The sequence below is a fragment of the Zeus faber genome, assembly GCF_960531495.2.
Source record: "Zeus faber genome assembly, chromosome: 20".
Taxonomy (NCBI): Eukaryota; Metazoa; Chordata; class Actinopteri; order Zeiformes; family Zeidae; genus Zeus; species Zeus faber.
In genome coordinates this window covers 22,020,863-22,044,862 of record NC_137207.1, presented here as the reverse complement: position 1 = coordinate 22,044,862, position 24,000 = coordinate 22,020,863, and the positions used below count along the sequence as shown (strand labels likewise).

At 47.4% G+C, this 24,000-nt stretch overlaps 1 protein-coding gene and 2 long non-coding RNA genes across 5 annotated transcripts in view; all 3 read left to right on the top strand.

The window, feature by feature from the left end:
• The window catches only part of LOC307246038, a 56,118-nt gene extending 45,145 nt beyond the window's left edge, over positions 1 to 10,973 (top strand). Inside the window, exon 3 of the long non-coding RNA XR_013844691.1 lies at positions 10,912 to 10,973. This is a non-coding gene — a long non-coding RNA (uncharacterized lncRNA). The remainder of the gene's footprint in view (positions 1 to 10,911) is intronic.
• A 101-nt stretch (positions 10,974 to 11,074) lies between these two features.
• The window catches only part of LOC307246114 (thyroid hormone receptor alpha-like), a gene marked incomplete at both ends in the record, with an annotated part of 42,458 nt that continues 29,532 nt past the window's right edge, over positions 11,075 to 24,000 (top strand). For 2 of the 3 annotated variants that reach the window (XM_080021920.1, XM_080021919.1), the window contains one exon: positions 11,075 to 11,304. In XM_080021920.1, coding sequence (XP_079878046.1) covers positions 11,249 to 11,304 — 56 coding nt within the window. Of the gene's footprint in view, positions 11,305 to 22,045; positions 22,078 to 24,000 lie in introns of those variants that run through there. The other variant, XM_080021921.1, reaches the window with a different exon arrangement.
• LOC307246115 lies at positions 16,874 to 18,551 on the top strand. The gene is made up of 3 exons (XR_013844695.1): positions 16,874 to 16,977; positions 17,413 to 17,719; positions 18,392 to 18,551. It is a non-coding gene; the product is annotated as an uncharacterized lncRNA (long non-coding RNA).

Here is a 24,000-nt window from a genome sequence, read left to right as displayed (position 1 = left end):
GAGAGGGAGGGGGGTGGGGGGCGAGTTGAATTTGTATTCCAAACTGCAGTCACATTCTTGGCACGTCCTTAACTCGTCCATGCCAGAAGAGGGTGAGACGGGGAGGGATGAGAGAAATGGAAAAGCGAGGGAGCGCTTCAAGAAGGAGGGAGAGAGTACGGAGAGTATTGTTTATTTTCAGACTGGTTGCCTCATACATGTATGGTTCATTATGTTAAACTTAATCTTTGGCTGCACTTAAACCTTTGGCCTTGGTTCACATGACGCGCAAGGCGCCACACGTTGCGCCTTGCGCGTCATGTGAGATAGGTGTCATGTGAGATACGCCAGACAGATAATTCGCCTCGGGCGGTTCGGCCAAGAAACGCTCGTCTCCCTGCGCCTGAAATGCGATCCGCTGACATTATTTACACCTCAATAAAGTTGCCAAGACAACAATAACTTACCCAAACCTTGGCAAAATGAAGGCATACCCCCGCCGCTCGGGGCGGAGAAGCGCGGGGTATCAGCAGCTTGATGAATAAGCCGTTAAAGTGTCCCGACTGCAGTCGGCGGTCGACATTCTTTCGAACAAATGGTTTGGGGGTTGGAGCGCTCGTCTCTCTCACAGGGTGAAGCCGCTCGGGGAGCGCGGCGAAGCCCGGAATATCCCGAGTCAAACAAACGCGGGGTCTGTCTCTCTCTCTTACCCTCTCTCTCGGTGCCTCTCCTCTTCCGCCTTCTCCCACTTCCCCGTCCCACTTTTCCTCTCTCGTTTCCCCGGCACGCCGCAAGGTGTTGTCACCGGGCGGGTGGCAAGCTGTTGCGGTGGTTGTTTGGCGAAGCAGCAAGTGGGTGATGGGACGCTCAACGGGAGTCCAGAGTAGTGATCAATTGAGGGGGGCCCCGGCGTGGTAAGTTTGGCAGCGGGGGTAAAACAGCGTAATGTAACATGTGGCCCCCGCCATCGCCTCCGATTGAGCGATGTCTACAAAGCGGACCGTGGCAGGCGACGGGGCGGGGTCAAGCCGCGGTCGGCAGGGGGCGACGTTGTCGGCTTTTGCACCGCCACGGCGCAGCTGTGCCGGGTCCGCCTAATCGGCCTCGTTAGCGCCGATTGGTCGGACCCGGCTGGGAACTACTAATGTGTTGTTTCATCTGGCGGTGGGGATGGTGGGGTGCAGGGGGAGGTTTAATGAAGCCCCGCCGCGTCGGCATCGTCGCCGCCCGAAAGTCTCCGTCTCCGTGAATACAGAGTTATAAATTAAGAACGTAAATACAGACTTATAGGGTCAGGGTCGGTCTCGCGATCCGGTCCCGCCGGGTACGCTGCCGCCGCACGCCGCCGTCCCCACTGCGAGACAAAACCACACGTGAGAAAACTCTCTCGGCCGGGTCCGACCAATCAGTGCTAATGAGGGTGGTTAGGCGGAACCCGCTGCAGCCGCGGCGGCGGGGGCGGCGGGAAGAAGCCGGCACCGTCACCCGCGGACCGTGGCGTATCCCACCGCGTATCTACATCCAAGTCCCACTTCCCGGCTATCGCAGAATCTGAGACTAAGTTCAGTGAATTCAACGGTCCAGCGCGGTTAATTACCGGGAACCGAGGCCGAGGCTGCGGAACATCAATGGGAGTGTGAAACCTCAGTGGGATCAGAACGTTGCCCTGAGAGACGCCCAGTGATCGCAACGCCAGCCCAGCGCCGCGGTCCTGCCCGTGCCGGCTCCCATCAAGGAATTCACCAATTTCCTCTTATCAATGTCATTCTCGCGAATCTCTCCCCGATCCCAGCCGTCTCCTCCTACCGCTTCGCCGCTCAATTATTAATCTTCCGACTCGCTAACTTTTCTTGCCTTTTTTTTTTTTTTTTTTACCTTACTCTACTTTCTTGTTTCTTCAGTGCCTCTCCCCGGCAGCAGAAGAAAGAGGGGGAACGCCATGTTTAATTGATTCTGAGCCTCTCGTTATTGTTCTTCATGCCTTTTTAAAGTCTGGATTTCAGAACATGCAATTAGAGGCGTGCGCAGCCCACGGAGGGGTGGCACTTTCCACAGGGCCAATTAAAATTTCAACATTTGACTGAAGGGGGAGAGGAATAGGAGTAAGGCTGTGCGTGCTCGCTTGTAAGTGTGGGTTTGTTTGTCTGTCTGAGAGGGTGTGTTTGTGTGTGTGTGTGCGTGCACCTCAACTCGTGAAGAAAAATACATTTCTGAATTCCTTTTGACACATCAGATCTTAAAAGTCTGCACTGTATGCACCGCATGTACAGTATTATATCCTTTTGAAGACATGCCTTAATTTGCCCTAATTATATATATTTTTTATTGTATTCCATGTTTAATTATGCTGTGGCATTTCATATAAACAGTGTCGTTTGTCTTAGCAACTGTCTCAGTGCAAACAAATAGGAGAAGTATGGCAGCTTGTGTATGGTGAAAACGGCATTAAATACATTTTTATTAAGATTATCTTGTATTTCTGTTCTCAATATTCAAATCTAAGTATGGCTTTAACACAATGCACTGCTTTTTAGATATAAAAATAATTCTTTAGAGTCCAATCAAAAAATGTTAATTTATGGTGACATGACCCACCCATGCATGACACGTCATGTAATATGATTAATCACAATTTATTATTTTAATGACAGCCCTAATACATACAATGTACTTTTATAATTGTTATTAGCATCATTATATAATTGTATGTATTTAGTTATTTATTTATTCCAATAAATGTTTGCTTATGATTCAGTCTCCCACTTAACCTCGAACCCGAGGCTGTTTGGATGTCTCCACTCCCCCCTGGAAATAAAGCATTAAGCTGTTTCTCCTCAACTTGACCCTTTTCCACTCCTTTGGCTTCTCCTTCTTTCCAGGCCCCGGGCCCTTCAGAAAAAAAAAACGCGACTTTGACTGATGGTGCAGCTCCAGGCGGCCCACGCGGGTGGAGAGGAGGTAGTCATTCGCAAAAACAATAAGTGTTCATCCCATTTGGGTTTGACTCACTTTTTCATTTTCACTTGTCACTCGGTGGGAGCGCGCGCACGGCGGAGGGAGCAGAGGAGAGTGTGAAAAAGGCGAAATGAGGGCAAAACATAGTTCAAACACAGACACACTCAACTCCCTGCAGAGCGCCGAGAGGAGTGGGGTGGAACTTGACTCCAAATCAAAGAAAAACCAAGACGCTTTTATTTTCATTTCTTTTTCTTTTCTTTTCTTTTTCTCCCCCTGACCATAAGAGAACTCACGAGATGGAGCCCACATACGTTAGATGGTGCTTTTTTAAAATGTTTTGATCATTTCATCGGCGTCTGGCTGTTGCAGGCGCTACAGCAGTGGCACAAGACTTGCAAACGGTTCGACCCGACCGAACCAAACCTTGAAATGGCCAGGGAGTCTGGACCCTCTCCGGCCAAGGAATCAAAAGACACGAGCAGAAAAAAAAATAAGGCGAGAGACGGACAGCGAGAAGAGAAAATAATTGCCGAGGGTTAAATGAACGCGGGCCGCTTTACACTTTGCCCCCCGAAAAACAAATCATTTAGACGGGATTCAGCGATTCTTGTGAGAGTTCGCAACTCGGAGCCGAAGCGACTCTTCTGACTCGTTTCACCGAGTCCGAGTCAGAGGAAGGAGGAGTCGGAAAATAGAAGGAATCATTTTATTCAGTCGCACGTAAAGAGCCCAATCTCCACAAAGAGCTAAACTTTTCATCACACCGGTATAAATAGGCACACGTGTGGAGGGTGGATTTTGATGGTTACCAACAACATCACTGTTGACTCGGGAAACACCTCTGACGGGGCAATGACATGGAGAACGGCAGCTCTGTTGAGGACGCTGCATCCACATTTTGGAACGCTGTTCCAGATTTCAAAAGCCGGAGCCCGGCTGCTCGGAAATGTATTTTATCTGGTTCTTCGGTTAAATGTCAAACTCGTCGTTCGTCGTAATATCCAGAAATGCTGAAGAAATAAGGAGTCTCCGGGGAACTAATGGTTAAATTAGAGTTACCTAAGAGTTCAATCCAGATGCATTGGCAGTTCTGGGGTCTGTTGGGGCCCCATGCAAAAATTCCCAGGGGTCCCCTGCAACCAGCGTTCATCACCATTATGTTATAAATAATGTGATACCAAAGAAAAATGTACGAAATCCCCCCAAAAATTTTTTTTTCAAATGTTCACTTTCGAGTCGAATTTTCTAAATATAATTTCAAAATATAAAGAACCATAAAAAGCAGAACAATAAAAAGTTGAGAATAACTAAATAACTTCAACGTAGTCACATTATAAGGCCAGTGCTCATCAACGCATAGAGCATTGATTTATTCAAACCATCACGTTGATTTAATATTGGCATTCAGTCAATTATGAAATATACTGAATGTCCACATCCTCACACTGTACTTCTCATCTCTCTCTGTTTTTTATTTTTATTCTTAACTAAATTAAAAACTTTTATGAACTATCTTACCACCACCACCAACATCACCACCGCCACCACCGCTCCCCGCCACGGATGGAGGCGTCTCCTTCCGCTCCCGGAGCGGTGATGCCTCCTCCGGCTGGGGGGCCGGGTTGGGGCGGTGCTGCGGTGCTGAAGTGGCGGGGAGCGAGCCCCGCTCCACGCCCGGGGACGGGGGCTCTGTTCCCGCTCCCTGGCTTCTTTTAACCAATGACAACCAGCAACTTCGTGTCGAGGAAACATCTGTTTCCATCGCGTTATTTGTGCTTTCCCCAATAACGCATTGGCATACTCCCCTACTTACTACCGTCTTGCTTTCTTTTTCCCTCATCCTCTCTTTTTCTCTTCCTTTTTTTCACTCCCAAAAGGATAACTTCATTTTCTTTCATTGACTTTAAATTGAAACCTCGAGAATGTTACAGGGGTCAATCATGCAGGCTGATGGGGCCCCATTTAGGGAGGTTTCCGACTGAGGTGTCAATGCAAATCGTCCATTGTTTGTGGGGTCGCCACATTTTGAGACGTTGCTGTGTGGTAAAAGTTCATCAGCCCTCGGGGGGCCCCATTAACGGCCCGGGGCCCCAAGCGGTCGCCTGCCTCGCCTGTTCACAAGTTGACGAAAAACAGTTTCCAGGCCCATCGGCTCCGTTTTGTATTCATTTTCAGGGTGGGCGGTGTTGGTAACCATGAGAAAAAAACAGATGACGTACCTTGATGGCGAGACACCGTTTTGGGTCCGACAATGCCATGACGTAAATGGTGCCCCTGGTTCTTGAGCCCCTGATTGAGATATTCGGATGTTGACCCGATTATTTGTTTGCAGTCCAGGGAGGAATTTCACCACAAATAGAACAATGGTTCCCTTATTATCTATTGTCTGTCTTCTCTCCGTCCTTTTGTTCCGAATTAATGAATTAACCACAGGCCCCAAAACAGTGTTGTTGGACTCTAACAGCGATTGACCTTTTCTGCTTTTAAAAGGGGGTCCTTTTATTTTTCCTTTGTTAACAATGAAAATACACGCTTTATGAGAATAGAAGGAGGTTAATTCCCATGAGGGAACTTTTGGGTGCGGTAGCCAGCGTGTGTTCTGAGCTCTTCTCTTTCGTTTGTCATTCATTTATTTTCGCTGTGAGGGGACCTGAGTTTCAAAGGGTTTTTGAAAGCCACCATAAAAACGCCTGGAATCTCAAAGGCCGCGTTCACTGCCGCCAACTCAAATGACCCGATTCTGATGTGTTTTTTTCTCTCTCACACGTGACGCCGATCAGATACGCTGTATGTGTTATGAACGTCAAAAAAAAAAAAAATTCCGATGTTCCGGGCCACATTCATACGAGGAAATAAATCGGATAGGGATCAGATCTCGCTTAACGCGACCTCCGTCCACGCGGCCAGACGGGAGTTTTGAGGTTCGCTGCGATACAAACCTCACCGATGGGACGACGGCGACGTGTACAGGGCGGCGACGGGTTGGAAACAAAACTTTATCTATTGACACGTTCGAAAGTTACCCACCCGCCGCTCCTGCTCTAAAGTTCAGACCAGACCCTCCCACCGATGTCGATCCACACGCCCCCTTACACGCCCCCTCGCACGCCCTCTCACATGCCCCTCACATGCCCCCTCACATGGCCCCTCACATGCCCCCTCACATGCCCCTCACACGCCCCTCACATGCCCCCTCACATGCCCCTCACATGCCCCTCACACGCCCCCTCCCACGCCGCTCACATGCCCCCTCACATGCCCCTCACATGCCCCCTCACATGCCCCTCACATGCCCCCTCACATGCCCCTCACATGCCCCCTCACATGCCCCTCACATGCCCCCTCACATGCCCCCTCACATGCCCCTCACATGCCCCCTCACATGCCCCTCACATGCCCCTCGCATGCCCCCTCACATGCCCCTCACATGTCCCTCACATGCCCCTCACATGCCCCTCACATGCCCCTCACATGCCCCCTCACATGCCCCTCACATGCCCCTCACATGTCCCTCACATGCCCCCTCACATGCCCCTCACATGCCCCTCACATGCCCCCTCACATGCCCCTCACATGCCCCTCACATGCCCCCTCACATGCCCCCTCACATGCCCCTCACATGCCCCTCACATGCCCCCTCACATGCCCCTCACATGCCCCTCACATGCCCCTCACATGCCCCTCACATGCCCCTCACACACCCCGGGCTTCAGCCAAGGCTCTGCACGTTCTTCTTTGTCCTAAAAATGTGATTTTTACCTTGTGTAGCTCGAAAACAAAAGCTCAAATTATAACTTGCGTCCACGGCAGGTGGTGAACGGGTGGTGCCCAGAGGCTGAAGCCTGAAGTGCAAAAGAAAAATCGGATATAGGCAACAAATCGGAAACTGGGCATGAAGACCTACACGCAGCCTAAAAGACGATTAAAGGAATGTTTTGAAAGATCCATAATGTTATTATGGTCTTGATGCTCTCCTGCCATTTTCCAGTGATGCAACTAGTCCTGGACAGAAGTTAATAGCTGTTAAAAAACACAACAGCAACTTTCCAAACACATTGGTATGGCATGAGTGAAGCCACAACAATATGTCTAATGATCAGCCACGCTGTTTTTTTGTGGTCGGGGATTGATTGACCTTTTTGAAAGAAGATTGTGAGGATAATGAACCTCCCTCCCTCCCCACGGTGCTTAGGAAGTCAGTGCTTATTCCTCAACCTTCAAGGTACTGTAGGGGGCGCAAATAGAATTTTTTATTTAATATTAGAAATAAAAGAAACGACAATTTTTTTTGTCTCACTGTGAAAACCGCTTGACATCCTGTGGTTATACAAGTACAAGTTTCTGGAATTGGAATAGAGTGTATCAAAGATTTAGATGTAATTCTCAGGGATATAGTAATAAATATTCAATTTAGTTCATTATGCAGTTAAGTTGATGAGATAAAGCCGTTGTTCATATTTTTCTGTATTATCTGTATTATCTTTGTATTATCCTTATCTCTTGCAATCGCATACAGTTTAGTAAATAAGAGGGTTTTGCAATTCCAGTTTATCCCAGTATCCTCAAATGCTAAGTAATTCCTGTTTATAAAAACAAAAGATCCCCCGCTTAAAATATGCTGGAGGCTTTTGCATCTCAATCGATATGCTTTACTGAATTAATTCATTATTCATCAGTGCGAAAAATAAAATATTCAGATGTGCATTGGGCAAGAATCGTGCTCCAAACACTATGTTTAATTAATCACTCTAATGAGTTCATGTTTTACCTTTTAAATGACATTATTAGCGGTTCAAAGGTTTATTTGGCACAAATGGATGTTATGGATGCCACATCCCCGGAGCGTCTGTGTCGCATATTTGTTTTTGCGAGGAACGATGTAGAGACGTTGATTTTTCACTTTGCCTCTGAGGAATGCAATCCAGTAAACACTTAAAACCGTAATATCTCATATTGGAGGGGAAACGAGCTCCTTGAGAGGCCAAAAGTAGCTTGATAGTGGGGATGTGTTCAAAACTCTGAAAAAATGCCTGCCAGGTGCCAAATGCAGTTGATTTTCCTCTTTGCGTGGTAAAACGACTGAAGTGACAGCACGGCGCTCTGAGTTATGGTACGGTATAGGTCTTTAATCTAGTCACATTTTGACCAGAGATCCGATTGAAACTGACCATTGGCAAAAAAACGTACCCGGACCATCGCTTGCTCCTAAGCCACAAACTGCATTACTGGTTGTATTGTATCAACAAAATAAGACACAGTAAATTGTAATTGGTTTTTTTTATTATTATTTGATGTGAAATAAAATATGGGTCAAATTTTATCACCCCAAAAAAAAAAAAAAAAAAAGATTTTTGCCGACATGAAAGAAAAATCGAATAAACGAATAATGAAATCATTAGATTAGATTAGATTAGATTCGACTTTATTGTTATTGCGCAAAGTACAAGTACTAAGACATTAAAATGCATTTTAGCATCCAACCAGAAGTGCAAAAGAAGCAGTAAAGTGCAGCGTATGTATAAAATATAAGTATATCAATAATATATAGAGAGTTAACAGTAGTGGGTATGGATATACTAATTATGTACAGTACGAAAGGAATATCAATATTGACATTGAATATTGATTTGAAGGTGTGTGTGTGTGTGTGTGTGTGTGTGTGTGTGTGTGTGTGTGTGTGTGTGTGTGTGTGTGTGTGTGTGTGTGTGTGTGTGTGTGTGTGTGTGTGTGTGTGTGTGTGTGTAATCCAGGGGGTAATCCAGGTATTGGGCGGGGCTGTCACCGTGGTGTAGAGTTGAGCTGAGGGGAAGGAGCTGTTCCTGAACCTGCTGGTCCTGGAACAGAGGTTCCTGTCGCGCCTCTCCGAGGGGAGGAGGGCAGACAGCTTGTGGCTGGGGTGAGAGGTGTCTCCGGGGTGGGAGGTGTCTCTGGGGTGAGAGGTGTCTCCGGGGTGGGAGGTGTCTCTGGGGTGAGAGGTGTCTCCGGGGTGAGAGGTGTCTCTGGGTGAGAGGTGTCTCTGGGGTGGGAGGTGTCTCTGGGGTGGGAGGTGTCTCCGGGGTAAGAGATGTCTCTGGGATGGGAGGGGTCTCTGGGGTGGGAGGTGTCTCTGGCGATGCTGCGCACCCTCCGCAGGCGACGCTTGTGCTGGAGAACCTACGCCGCGGGGGAGCGGAGCGCCGGTGATGTGTTGGGCAGGTCTCACCACCCTCTGCAGTACTTTCCGCTCGGCAGCGGTGCAGTTGCCGGACTGAGAGGCAGTTGGTGAGGATGCTCTCGAGGGGTGCTCTCGTGCAGCGGTGGAAGTTCCACCGGGATCTGTGGAGGCAGGCGGGCTTTCCTCAGTCTCCTCAGAAGGGAGGGACGCTGGTGAGCCTTCCGGACGAGGGTGGATGCGTGGAGGGCCCCGAGAGAGGTCCTCGGAGATGTGGACACCCAGGATCCTGAAGCAGGATCCACGCTCCACCTCCATGACGTTGAAACGGACGGGGGTGTGCGTGCCCCTTTTCATCTTCCTGAAGTCCACCATGAGCTCCTTGGCCTTCTTGATGTCAAGGGGCCAGGTTGTTGTCGGCGCCCACGCCGCCGGGTGCTAGACCTCCTCCCCGTAGGCTGTCTCATCGTTGCCCACCCCCGTTGTGCCATCTGCAAACTTGATCATGGTGTTGGAACCGTGTAGAGGAGTGCAGTCGCGAGTGAAGAGGGAGTAGAGCAGAGGACTCAGTACACAGCCCTGTGGGACGACGGTGTTCAGGCTGAGGGTTGAGGGGGGCTCTCTCGTAATCTGGCCCATCCCTTTTTCTTATAGTAACTCATAATCCGTCAAGCGGCAACCAACTGCAGCAATAACAACAGCAGTTTGACCGATCCCTATTTAGTAAGTCATAATCCATACAGAAGCAGCAGCAGCAGCAGCAGCGGCAACAACAACAACAATCATCATAATATCAGTCGTGTCCTAAGAACATGACTCCTACCGGTCAGGGATTAGCGAGGCATTGAAGCGGTTAGGGATTAGCGGAGGAGAAGGAGAATTAATACCCTGACGCGCCGTGTGGCCCAGAGGGAGCGAGGGAGCTAACGGAGCCACGGATTACACACAGTCGGCCACTTAACCCCCGCGTAGGCGAGGGCGATGCCCCCTGTAACCCTCCCCCCCCCGGGTCTCCTCGGCTGCTTTCTCTCAGAGGAATGTTGCGTCTTATGAGGTCACCGTGCACTGTATGGACCCCCCCCCCCCCCGTTGGAGGGAAGGTCCTCTGTCTGCCGCGTGGCCCCTGGGTCCGCTCGCTCAAAGACCCCCCTGTGAGGCCTTCTCACATGAGGGCGCGAGCTAACATACGCACATTTTGATTATTAGTTATTGTTCATTGTTGGGTTTCTTTTTACCGTTCATTGTTTATTGTTGGGTTTATTTTTATTGTTTTTGTGGTTCTTGTTGTTTTTTATTGATTTTAGGTTTATTTATTTACTTATTTTTTGTTTCTTTTATATGTTTTTGTTAGTTAGGTCATTGTATCATATTGCCAATTTTTGTGCTGTTCATTGTTTATTTTATGATTTTTTTTCTGGTTTATTTTTTATTGAATATTGCAGTAAAAGTTTAATATTTTTTTATTGTTTACAATTTATAATAAAGTGTCTATTTATTGTTTAATGAGCAGTAAAAATGTCTCCATTTGGCCACTCTCTCTCTCTCTCTCTCTCTCTCTGTCTCTACGCTGCTCTCTTGAACCAGATACTATTTTAGATTTTATGTGGCTCCTCCACCAGCACAGTGACCCACCTTCCTTGATTGTTTTTGGAAAAGCTAATCGGACACAACATAACAACAAATAAACAATAATAATGTTATAACATCTGTTGAATTGTAGGGCCTATGTATACTGAACATTTCTGAGGGATCTTGTTTCGGCAAACGGCTCTTTCCGAACCTAATTATTTAGCAATTTTTGTTTTAATTTCTAACATTTTCAGAGGGGATCCATCCTCCCAGTCCCCCCATTTCCCGGTGTGACCCAGCAGCGTCTCCATCCTCGGCTCCAGGCCTTGGGAACCCCCTTCCCCGGCTCCGTCTGCAGCTGGTCCTCCAGGTCTTCCAGCCCCCTCGGACGCAGCAGCAAACATTAGTGCAGGGCCGTCGTGCTCCCCCCTCCGGAGGCCTCCGGACCCCCCGGGACGGGACGGACGGGGACCCCGGGACCCCGCCATGTTGCACTGAGCGCCCTGCCCGACCAGCGAATGACAAGTGTGTATCCGAGGGTGGGGCCCGCCTCAGTCTCGCATGATTGGCCGCTGGATGGAATTAAGGTGAATGGAACACATGCCCAAGGAGGAGGACCCTAACCTACTAGAGGGAGAAGAGAAAGGGTGAGTCCCCAAACTTTTAATTTCTTCCACCAGCTCTACTACTTCACTCACATTTTCAACATTCAAATTTTAATTGTTAATTGTAGGTTTGTTTTCATTATTTTTGTTAATTGTAGGTTTATCGTAGATTGCCAATTTTTTATTGGATTTTTTAATGTATTTATGTATTTATTTATTTATTTGTTGACAGATTTTATTGCTTTCTGTTTGCTTTTTGTTTATGATTAGGTTATTCTATATTTGTGCTCCTTATTGTTGATTTTTGCTTTATTTTTATTGTTTGCTGTTATTTATTTTGTGAATGAAATTAGTTATATTTTAGGTTTATTGAATATTGACTATTTCCTCCCTTACACTTTCTTTCTCCTTTCGATTTTTATCCTTCGCACTTCATTACTATTGATGCCTATTTTTGATGAGAGCTGCTGTGACACTGCAATTTCCCTGTTGATGAATCCATCTATCTATCTATCTATCTATCTATCTATCTATCTATCTATCTATCTATCTATCTATCTATCTATCTATCTATCTATCTATCTATCTATCTATCTATCTATCTATCTATCTATCTATCTATCTATCTATTCATCCATCCATCCATCCATCCATCACAGCACAGAATGTGTGCGCTGTGGCGTCTCGGTAGATTTGTCTGTGTGAAGTCATTGCCAGGCGAGTGCAGAAAAGGATCGTTTGCATATTCCACGCGATGATGTTTCCTTTTCTTTTTCCTCCAAACCCCATGACGGAACGCCTCGGGGGAGGGCCTGTGTGAAATCCTGTTGCAATGCCGGGGTTTGTTTTCAAAATCGAATGTTCCGGGGTTCTCGAAAAACTATTTTCGAGAAACTCATCAACTTACAAAATATGGAGTTGTTGTTTTTTTATTCATTCCAAAATAGTTTGGGGACATCAATTAAAGAAGGCGTGACGGAAGTCCCGGTCTACATGCTGGGGATCCTGTTCAACAAGGTTTAAACCAACACCGCGAGGGTCAGATCCCTATTTTGGCAGTTTAACAGACATTGCAGAGTTAATAACCTCCTGTGACACACCAACCCTGGCGCGTGGAGTCCCCTCTGGTAAATTTGGTGACAGATACAGACACAGGCTGTAAAACTGTTTATGTAATCAGTAGGGATGCCATGCTACTGTTGGCACACATCTTTTTTTTTTTGGCCACGGTAACCGTACTGTTTCGGTATCTTTAGATCTAAGAAACAAATATATTGAAAAAATATAGTAGTCTGCCATAAATAACTTTAAATAAGGTAATGATGTGTGTATGACTGTGGGGCGTGGAGACGGGGGGTTCAGGTTCATGGATGGGTTGTTATTATTTGCTTAAGTTCATCGGATTTGAGGGGAGGTGTCCGGGATACTTGGTAATTGGCCCAGGTGTCCTGGGGGCGGGTTTTCGGCGAAGAGTCAGAAGCTGCTCTCAGCTGGCTGGGTTAAGTCTGATATAATATTTGCCTTCACACATACAGCTCCTCTGGACAATGATCATTTCAGGGCTGCGGCGCATGTGTGAAAGCAGCTAGAGTGCGGAAGGAGAGGGAGTAGCCGTGGGCGATAACGCAAAATTTGGTTTTGATCTGATACCAAGTAACACCAGGGCACCAAGCCGGCGCAAGTGAGACAGAAACACATTTAAATTGATTTTACTCTTCTTCTATCCGGTGTTTCTATGGAAAAGGCTGTTGCCGCGAGCAGTTGACGTGGCTGGTGGAGCTGCAACAGTGGATTAACATGGATTTAATTGGAAGCATCGGTTGCGGCTCGCTGTGCCGCGCCCGTGCGCTGCGCCAACGCGTGCACGTGTACTTTCGAACTGTAGGGCGCATACCAAACTGTTTGATAACATTCCATGTGCCATTACGTCCCCTCATACTCATAAAGACAAATAAAGTAAAAAATGTCTGTGCCGCAGTGTGACGGCGCTGCACAATTATTTTAAGGATATTTCTCATGCATCTTTGCACAGACAGACTTAACCGACCTAACCGCCGACAAGCTCCATTCCACCCGGTCAGCCCTCTATCGCCTCATCGCTTTAGCTTTTTTAGCGTCTTTGCCTCTGAGAAGCCGAGAGCCAGCTGCCCGGGGGCCCCAAAGGCACACAAACAGAGGGCAGCGTAAGCCCCTTCTCATTAATGAAAACATAGCATTAATGAAATGGAACCCCGCGCACAAGGCTTCCATAAGGAGAGAGGAGGGCAGGGGGGCTTCGGGGTAATCGGTCGATCTGTCGTAGCCTTGAGGCGAGGGGGCTTTTGCATGTCCACAATGCAAACAAAGACTTTGCAAATGCAAACAAAAACACACCCCACGATTATTCAATCTTTTGCTGAACAGATAACGCACGCAGCCTATTAAGGCGTTTGTAATTTTACCTGAAACAAGGCTTGGGTTACTTTAATCAAAAGGAACTCTCACTTAGGCATGTTGTCAGTCCAGTAGTTCTGTAAGTACGTCGTGTTGATATAGTGTTTGAATAGTTCTGACTGTATGTTTCATTGTCCGACTGTGCATGTTATAATATATGTTTTTGATGGGGCGGCGGTGGCTCCGGAGGTAGGGTTGATGGGTCGAGCCTCGGCTCCTCGCGCCGGCGTCTGTGTGAATGGGCGAATGTGAGGCACGTGCCATGTAAATCGATTTGAGTGGCCTCAGTGGCTGGAAATCATCTTTATAAAATGTCCATTTACCATTTACCATATTGTGGCCTCATGGGGGAGCTGCTGGACGCCAGTACGAAACGCCCCCGCCGTCCTATATTACCAAGCATGTTAACATGGCCCCCCGGTGGCCCCTGGTGCTGGGCTACACTTCAACTAGCAGGGACACCTGTCAGTGGATTAGCACCGTGGACCTGGCAGCAGGGGCCCCCAGGGTGGGTGTGACCGAACGGGTGTCAGCACTTCACTTAATACGTCCCCGTTTGGTAGGTACAGTACACACTATCACCCTAGTGGAAGTCAGTGGAAAAAAGAAGAAACTTCTCACTAGAAATCCAAAGCCAACGGATTTTTCTGAGGAGAATTTGGTGTTTTAATATCTTAGATTAGTTCTTGTAATGGGTGTCTGGGTTGTTATTTAGATAATGATTGTTCCATGATGAGGATATGAAGGCTTAAAGAGAGGCATTTGTGGGTGTTGTTGCCCTAATTGACTGGCACCCCGCTTGCGTTGGAGCGAGTTGGGCGTGTCTCTTCCGTTCCTCCGCCGAGACTCCGCCCCCTCTGCCCAAATGTACAAAGTCCTGGCTCCGTCTCCTGCCAAGATGGTGGCACGAGCGTCAAACCCAAACTCAAGGATTCGTCTCCACAGAAACGGCCGAAACTGACGTACCGCACGCTACATTTATTTGTCGAGTTTAGGGCCTTTTGGTTTGACCAAATGGTCGGACAAATGTGTGTTTGCAGTGCTTTTTCTTTTGTAGAAAAAAAAAAATAATAATAATAATAATTCTTCTTTTTTGAGTTGCCGTAACTTTTTCCATTGCAATGCTGATGCAAGGCTTCTTGCACCATGTTGCATTTCTATTAGAGGAGCTTCGCAGCGCACTGTCTTGGTGCAGGCTTTATTACTGTCAGGAAAATAAATCAAAGGGAAGCGTTTAACCAGAGTTTGCAGTGGAACCCGCCGACTTTCTTTTTTTTCTCCCTCTTCATCAAAATCTGATGTACTGTAATGGCCGACGAGGTTGAGGAAGTCTGTGCCCACAGTATAACCCAACGTTCAGCACTAAAAATGAACTCAAAAATTCCCGGATGAGCTCCCACAGCTTTGTCTCTGATTAAATGTGCACATTAAATGACATGTCAGCCAGCACACACACACTTATACACACACTTATACACACACACACACTTATACACACCTACAATACACACTATTATAGGCAAAGGGGGGGGGGCACTAGTACGCTATCACCTTGATGCAAATGGTGCAAATTATATTTTTTATTGCAACAGACACAGATTCTCCGTTTGAAACCTTTGCCGTCCCCTCGCGACGCTGCGGGTAGATGCATTTAGACGTCGATCGTTTTTGTTTTCTTCTTTATTTGGTTTAAAGTATTTCCTGATCCCTTACCACAGATTTAAGTTTTTTAGCTTTGCATTCCCGTGTGTCATCCCCTCCAGATGAATAACTCTCATCACTGAGGAAACTCCAATGAATCAAGTAGTATTTAGTAAAAGTGAATTATATTCTATCTATCTATCTATCCGTCTGTCTGTCTGTCTGTCTGTCTGTCTGTCTGTCTATCCATCTATCTATCTATCTATCTATCCATCTATCTATCTATCTATCTATCTATCTGTCTGTCTGTCTGTCTGTCTGTCTGTCTATCATCAACACCTGCTCTGAAGCAAGGGTTGACGATATGTTCACGAAAAATATGTTCACGAAAAAGAACAATTTCTGGTCCAACGTAAAATGTGTGTGTATGAGTGTGCGTGCGTGCGTGTGCGTAATGAAATTTGAGCATTGCACATAATTGCTTGGAAGATTATCAAGATAAACGTTGTCTCACAAAAGGCGAAAGTTGGAAATATTAATCACTCTGTTTCATTGGCGGAACAAATTGGGAATTTTAAAAAATGTACATTTGGATGAGGATGACGACACATTTCCGACGGCAGATCACTCCGACAGAACGACCGGCAATTTGTCTGAGGTGGGTGATTATGTGAAAATATTGAGAAATATGTGGAAATATATATATTTTTGAGCATGGATTCCCAAGCTGCTCTTTGCATCATTTATCATGATAGTAAAGTTATCAACTATATTCCCTCAGATGAAGAAGGTGCAACATTACAGTAACGTTACTGTTCTGCAATCGTATTTTAACTGAAAGTGTTGGACAGTGGTGGAAGAAGTACTCAGAGCTTTGACTTAAGTTTAAGTACAAATATGCAAATTACCCTAGTACAACTGAAAGTACCATGTAGACATTTCTACTTCAGTAAAAGTACTTTTACTTGTTCAGTTTTTGGCATACAAGTACGACTGTACTTTGTTTTCTGCAGATAAGTGCTCGGCATATCCACTTTGGTCTTGTTTTTGATAGATATCAATCTAAATCCTGATTAAAAGAATGTACGTGGATGTAAGTCCATATTTTGTGTTGATATTTGCTTTCAAACGTGACGGTTGTAAAACTCTGTACTTTGTTACTTTCCTTTAACCCTGCTTTTATGTCATTTATTTCAGAAACCTGGCAACTGGTTATTCCTCCACCACCGTTGCCTCAAGTTGCCTGCCTGGTATCTCCACTGCGGCAGGCATCGAGCCAGATGTCTGCAAGGTCATTCGGGACGGCCTGGTGGACGCATTTCTGGCTGTGGGAGCTTCCAAAACTGTGTGGGAGCCTTGGATGGGAAACATGTGATGACCCAGGCACCAGCTAACCTCGGGTTCCCGGTTTTATCACTGAGTGGACTTCTGGCACTCGTCGATGCCAGATATCTTTTCAGGGTTAGGGATGTGGGGGCTTTTGGTTCGGAGCAGTGATGGGGGGGGGGGATTTTCTGTGGCTTCTTTGGGTCGAGCCCTGCGGGAAGACAAAGCGGGTCCTCCCAGAAGATGCTCCTCTCCCAGGCGCTGACCACCTGGGGGCCCCTGCCTCTGTGTGGCGGATGAGGCTCTTCCTCTCAGGTGACTGTTATCAATGATGTTGACTAGATTAGAAGACGTTATTTAACATAGTGCATGCCCGTTCAAAATGACTTTCTAATACATACATACAGTCAGACAGACAGACAGACAGATAGACAAACAGACAGACAGAGATTCCTTCCTTTATAGTTATACTAGTGCATGCCCGTTCAGAATGTAAGACTTTCTAATACATACATACATTCAGACAGACAGGAATCTTTTTCAATGTATCGACATCTGTGATTGGCAGATAATGTTTCACATTTTTTATAGTACTATGTCCAAAGGATTTTTATCGCTTACCATTGATTTATATACTGTATGTTTTACTACAACTGGATGCAGTTCCCTCATGTTGATGCTCTATCGATTTTTGGAAAAGCTTTTCATTGACCTTGCTATAAATAGGTTGTTGGTTTTCTTATTTACAAGGAGGGAGACGCTCAGGCCCTGCACTGGGAGAAGCCTTCACCGTCCACAGAGGATCTTCAAGAGTAGTTGAGGTGAGGTAGCCCAGTGGAGGGCCTACCGCCGGGTGATTGGAGTGAAACCTGGTGAAGGTGGATACGGAGTTCCACCGACCTCCAGAGGTGGAGCGCCACGTCAGAGGCTGACGCCGCGGCGGAGGCCGAGCACGTCCCTGCGCTGCCACGGGTGAGGAGAGCGGGCTCCGACATGTCCTCTAAAGAGGCGCTAGCTGCACGGGACACCTTCAGCGACCACTTCCTGTCTATTGCTGGTGAGCTGCCCCGGCAGAACACCGTCGATACGACGTTTGATATAACTACACAAAAACAACTGCACCTCACACGTTATTTATTTAACACATGGAAATACACTGAACTACACTAAACAACACTGAATGTTGATGGATAGTTAAGGTTTTAACTGTGTGGGTTTGTGTGTGTGTGTGTGTGTGTGTGTGTGTGTGTGTGTGTGTGTGTGTGCGCGCGCGTGTGCGTGTGCGCGTGTGTGCGTGCGTGTGTGTGTGTGTGTGCGTGTTCCACCAATTCATTGCTGCAATCAAAGGCCATCATGAATAAACTGCGGCCTTCGTTGAATATCCAGGCCTCTCAACAGAGATCTTCACGTTTGTCGTTCGCTCTTTATGGGATGTGTGTGTGTGTGTGTGTGTGTGTGTGTGTGTGTGTCTGTGTCTGTGTGTGCACATGTGTGGATGTGTGTGAGTGTATGTGTGTGCAGATGTGTGGGTGTGTGTGTGTGTGTGAGTGTGTGCATGTGTGTGCGTGTGTGTGTGTGCATGCGTTCGTGTTTGACTGAACTGAACCGTAACCTTAAAGAAATTAGAGCAAAAAAGAAAAAATAAATAAAATTTAAACTCATGAAAACTCAGCCCTGCGCAAAACTGTCATCATCTGCATTTTACGTTGCTTCTTCCTTCTCTGGGCAGGTTTCTCAGCCCGGGGACTACAGCGGCTGAGGAGGAACAGCTCCTCATCCGTTGACTGTCCGGGGACCTTCGGCTCCTCATCCTCAAAACCGCCCGGTCTTTCCCCCGCCTTCTCTTTTTCGTCCCTGGCTTGACCGCTGAGAAGCCGGAGGAGCAGGGGGGAGACTGTGGCAGCCCGGGAACGTGCGGGGCACCCCGGGGGCCACGCCCAGCGTAGACATGTCTCCAGAGAACGCCTCACCCGGGGGAGGGGGAGGGAATTTGATTCCTCGGGAGACGGGGACTCGGGGGCAGACAGGGGCCTTGAAAAGGGGTTGTCTGACTCTAGGGAGGACATGTTGAGGATGAAGGTGTCTGTGTCCTGTGGCTGAGCCTGGGGGGCGGGGCGGGTCGGGTGGGCTGGGGACTATAGGGTTCGTCGCCCGGGGTCATGTTTGAGGAGGTGGGTCTCTTTATGACAGGCCCATGTCGGAAAAATACCTCCATATGTTTTTCTGCTCTTCCCCGCCACCACTCCTCTTCACGCAAACCCTCCCTCTCTTCTACACTGCACACCTGTCCCCCAGGTTCTTCCAGCGCCTTCTACATTCATTGCCTAAATAAGTGAGGGGAGGGGGTTACTATTTTCTTCTTCTTCTTCTTCTTCTTCTTCTTCTTCTTCTTCTTCTTCTTCTTCTTCTTCTTCTTCTTCTCTGGGCGGCTCCCGTTAGGGGTCGCCACAGCGGAGCATCGGCCTCCAACGCCTTCTGTCCTGCGCCCCTTCCTCCCTTAGACCGGCCGCCCGCATGTCCTCCCTCACCACGTCCATAAAGCTTCTCTTTGGCCTTCCTCTTGTCCTCCAGGCCTGGCAGCTCCATCCTCAGCCTCCTTCTCCCAATGTAACTCTCATCTCAATCTTATAAGTAATAAATTATCGATGTGAATAAAACTTGGACTGCTGTCATTACTTCTATAATAGGAATGTTGTTTATGGTATGGAAACACAGGTACCTAGAAGACATTCCTAGGTACCTGTCTACTCTGTGGCATTGGTCATATATGGTTAATCCACACTGCATTTAAACACACACCTGGTCCGCCCACTTGGTAGGAAAACCTGTTTCCACGGCAGGGATTTCCTTCCGCGGTCCCGATAAAGCCGTCAGGACGGGCTGTAGAGCTCGGGGGGAAGTTCGGACACCGCTAAAGTCAGCCGCTCCTCAACACTGCACAGGCAGTTCCCGTCCGCCTCACCCCTTGTTTCCGTGGGCCCCACATGGATAACGGCACGGCGTGCGGCGCCACTCAAGGACGCCGCGCAAACAATACACACCGCGTCCGACGCGAGGGGCCCTTGAGGCCCGTTTTCATCGAATTCAACTTTACAAATTCCATTCCCAATCATCACCACTTACTTTTGAAATAAACATTGAACATATGCTGTTTAAAGCTGGAAAATTGCAGTAATTCTTTCAAGCATGCTTTATTTTATCACCTGGGCACAGTTTTTCAGTGTATTATGGCTCACAACTCCGTTCCGCGAAAGGCCTTCAGAAAATGAAAAATGACAGTCAAGCACCACTTTCCATTTAAAACGGGAAATGAAATGAGAATAATCAGTTCTGGTCAAGATTCCTGCTGAAATTGTATTTATAACAGATGACTGATTCATGATACAAGGCCAAAACAAACAACAAGCACAGATGACTCATTTAGTTGAAAATGTATTGTTAAATGTGAAGAAGGAACGCCGCTCGCTTTGACATCAGGACACCAGCAGTTTCCCAAAACTCCGGCCGTTACACCCTCACATCTCACCGGTGCCGGTTTAACCAAAAAATCAGAACCAAATAAATGGTCAGCGGCGTTGCGATCTGTATTTCATCTGTACTAAAATCAATGTACTCAGTTCTGGAGACCTCCTCGCCACGCTGCAGGAACGCTGTTAAAGTGGCGGCCCGCTGAATCACAAAATCGGCCATCTTCCCGGAGGCGTAATAGCAGACTCTTCACAATGGCCACCTCTTTCCATGTCAGCGAGGCTTCTCTGAGATGGGAGCTTTGAGGGTTTGTGCACAACGCAGCGTGAGGCGTTTCTCGCTCACTGTCGGTAGAATTGTTCCTCCTCGAGCCCGACCCCGCGTCGGCCGTGATTGTGATTGTGACCGTGCCGCGGAAATCCTCCTCTCATCCTCCTCGAGGTGATCTTGTCACTGGTGGCAATTTTCTGTTATTTCCTCCGTGCGAGCGCCCTCCTCCCAGCCAGCGCTTACAAAATAAAGTACGTGGAATCTCGGTAGATTTGTCCGTGTGAAGGCGGGCGCAGAAAGGGATCGTTTGCATGTTTTTTTTTTTGTTTTGTTTTTACCTCCGAAACCCCGCGGCAGAACGCCTCGGTTGGTTTTCCAAACCCAATGTTCTCGAAAACAAATTTTGAGAAGCTGATCAACTGACAATATGTGGAGCTTTATTGTTATTATTTCTTTTTGTTTCCATTCCTGAATAGTTTTGGGATATTCAATCAAATAAAGGAGGTGTGCCGGGAGCTCCGGTCGACATGCAGGGGATCCTGTTCAACAAGGTTTGAAGCCAACACTGCGAGGCTCAGATCTCCTGGCAGTTTAACAGACATTGCAGAGACACCTCCCGAGACACGCTAAGCCCTCGTGCCTGAAGGTTCCTCTGGTAAATACGGTGACAGATACAGACACGTACGAACTTTTTGTACACTCAGAGGTAAACAAAGGAAAAATATGACTGCCGCTGTCTGACTGCACGACTTATTTGCATAGATCGACTTACTGGTTATATCCAGACCATAAACCTGCTTTGTGGCTTCCTCGGATTACCCATTCACAGGATTACTTTATTACTGTACAGTATCTCTCCTCGTGTTTTGATGTTTAAATTGAAGGAATAAACTCAATTTATTTTACACCTTATACCTACCTGTGATTTGGACAATGGGTGCATGAAGGTCAACAATATGTGCCATCAACGCTCGGGTTGTTCCCGGCCGTCGGACTGCAGTGTGCATTGGGAACAATGGGCTACTGTACCGCTCCAAACATAGGCCGTGGGGCCTCATTGGAGGGCTGTCATGGATATAATGCACTGCTTTATTTAGTGTTGTGTTCGTGCAGTTGTTGCTTCTGCCCTTGGGAAATGCATTTCAAAGAGGACACTTTTCAGTTTAAAATGTAGTTGTAATGGTGTTAATTTAAGGGGATTAATGTGTCCGGACACTTTGTGTCTTCATGTTTCCTCTGGGTTTTTTTTTCCTCATGCATTTCCTGCAGCTCTTCGACAGGCCTTATAAAACCCTATGCCATGTTAAAAATAGCACACCTGTTTGTCGCCATGCAAACATGTCAGTTGCACTCGAGAGCCCCCAGCAGAATGACAGGTGGAGAGTGTTTCCATGGACCAATCATAGAAGACTGGGCTAGAGCAGCATCAGAGAGAGAAATGGGTGTGTATGTCTATCGGTCCCATGCCAGGGAGCTAAACATAGCGCAGCTAGTTGAGCTGTCACTTCATATTAGAGGAGGCGAGAGAAGCAGAGGTGACATGGATTTGTTGTCTGAGTGCTGTTGAGCACCTCAGTAGTCAGCCAGAAAGGCCAACGACGACAACTATTAGAACTACTACTGGTTATACACCTACACCGCTACCATGCACATCCTGAAGTCCCACTGCATCATCAGGTCAGTAGAGACACCCGCTACGCAGTCCCTTTTGGACTGTCAGGGTTATGTTGGTGTTGTCGCCGTTGCTGTTTCTACTGATTGTTTCCTGTGCGAGGTCTTGGGCTGTGCAACGTGTGTGTGACCTAAGCAGCTTTCACACATGCACTCTGGACGATGTGCGGATACTCGGGTCAGGACATTGTCCAGAGTTGCCCTTTCACACATGCAGCACAAAACCAGAGATTGTTTGTGTCAGATGTGTTCACACCTACAGGATATACTATGTTTGGTTTGGACGAGGAGCGGAGCCTGGGTAGAGTGTGCAGGAGGCAGGATTTGACGCCATGACGCTGCAGAGTTCCCACCGAAGATGGTGGATGAATCTACCGACTTGTCTTTTTTGCCGTTGATGCATGTATTTGGACGTAATATAAACTGAAGAGTGGAAAGGAATATGAAGAAAAGCAGAAAGGAGTACGAAGCAGCTACACTCACTGTGCATGGAGGTAAATAACTGGCGCATGATAGAGAGGTCATCAACATGTGCGCTCGCTGCGAATACTCCGGACAATCACAGAGTTCCACTCTATCGGACATTATGCAGACTTTGTACGCGGGTGCTGGCTGGGTAAAGTCCGGTTAATGTCCAGTCCAAATGATTCAGACATTTGCATTCACACATTCAGCTCCTCCAGGTAATGTCCGAATCATTTCGGGGTTGCAGTGCATGTGTGAAAGCGGCTCTGGACAAGGACAAGGACCTTTTCCGTGGCTTTGACGCTGAAGTGAGTGACGCTGAAGTGTGAATGTGTCGACCTTATCAAAACTTTCTGTGTGCAACCGTTTGAGGTGTTGTGCAATCCCAGCATTTCTAGTCCTTGCTGAAGCGTTGAAAGTTGAAAGGAGGTCGGTGGAATAGACAGATACTGTAGCAGCCTGCTGACAGGGAAGGAGACTGCAATAGGAGATTGAAGGACATCCAGACAGTATTAAGTGTAAGGAATTTGGGAGTAAAAATAATTTAAGTTCAAAGCAATTTCAGGCCTTGAGGCGTGCACACCAAACTGTTATAGAAAGACTTGCCCCGATTAAATCATACGTTTGATTGAATCGTGACCTGGCCGATCGGGATCATATTGAGACATATTTGAGTCTTTCACGCACACACACACATATCTCCGACAGCTGGGATTCTGGAGTGCGAATGCGGCCCTAGCTTGAAGCTGATGGCCCTGTAGTCAACCTCCTTGGACATGGACTTGGCAAAAGGGAAGTCGGTCAAAGATTGCAGCGAAGGATTCTTTGAATCGTGGGGGAAAATCCTTTCAGACACATGGTGCAAGGGTTTCAACTGTCACCATCCACTGCCAACTCAATGAAAGGTGGTGCTATGGTCAGAGACCCAGCCAAAATCCTTCTGCGAGAATGTGCTGTGGACAGATGAGTCCAAATGAATAGTCGCCAGACCAATTCACAAATGCATATTGGTCCGGAATCTCTCAGTTCCTTTTCAATTTTCAATCGATTGTAGGTCCAATCTAGCTCTTCTCTGCATCGTCCACATATCAAACCCAGCCCCATATTTCCACCCGACCTTGCCACCCGACCCTGGCAAGGTTCGGGTGGAAACCTGTTTGAATGGGAGGGTGGCCAGACGTATTCTGCAGAGCAAATAAAACATGAGCTGCAGATGTGTCTGGCTCCCACGCTCCCAAATCAGAGCTGTTGTGTAAATCTCGACAAGTCAAATTAAGCCGTCACTGGCCCCAACAGCCAAACATGGAGGAGGTTCAGTGATGTTTTGGGCTTGCTTTGCTGCCTCTAGCACTGGGTGCCTTTAATATGTGCATGGCACCATGGAATCTGGGGATTATCAAGGTATTTTGGAGCACAATGTTGAACCTAGCGTCTGAAGTCCGACTCTGAAATGGTTCAACACAA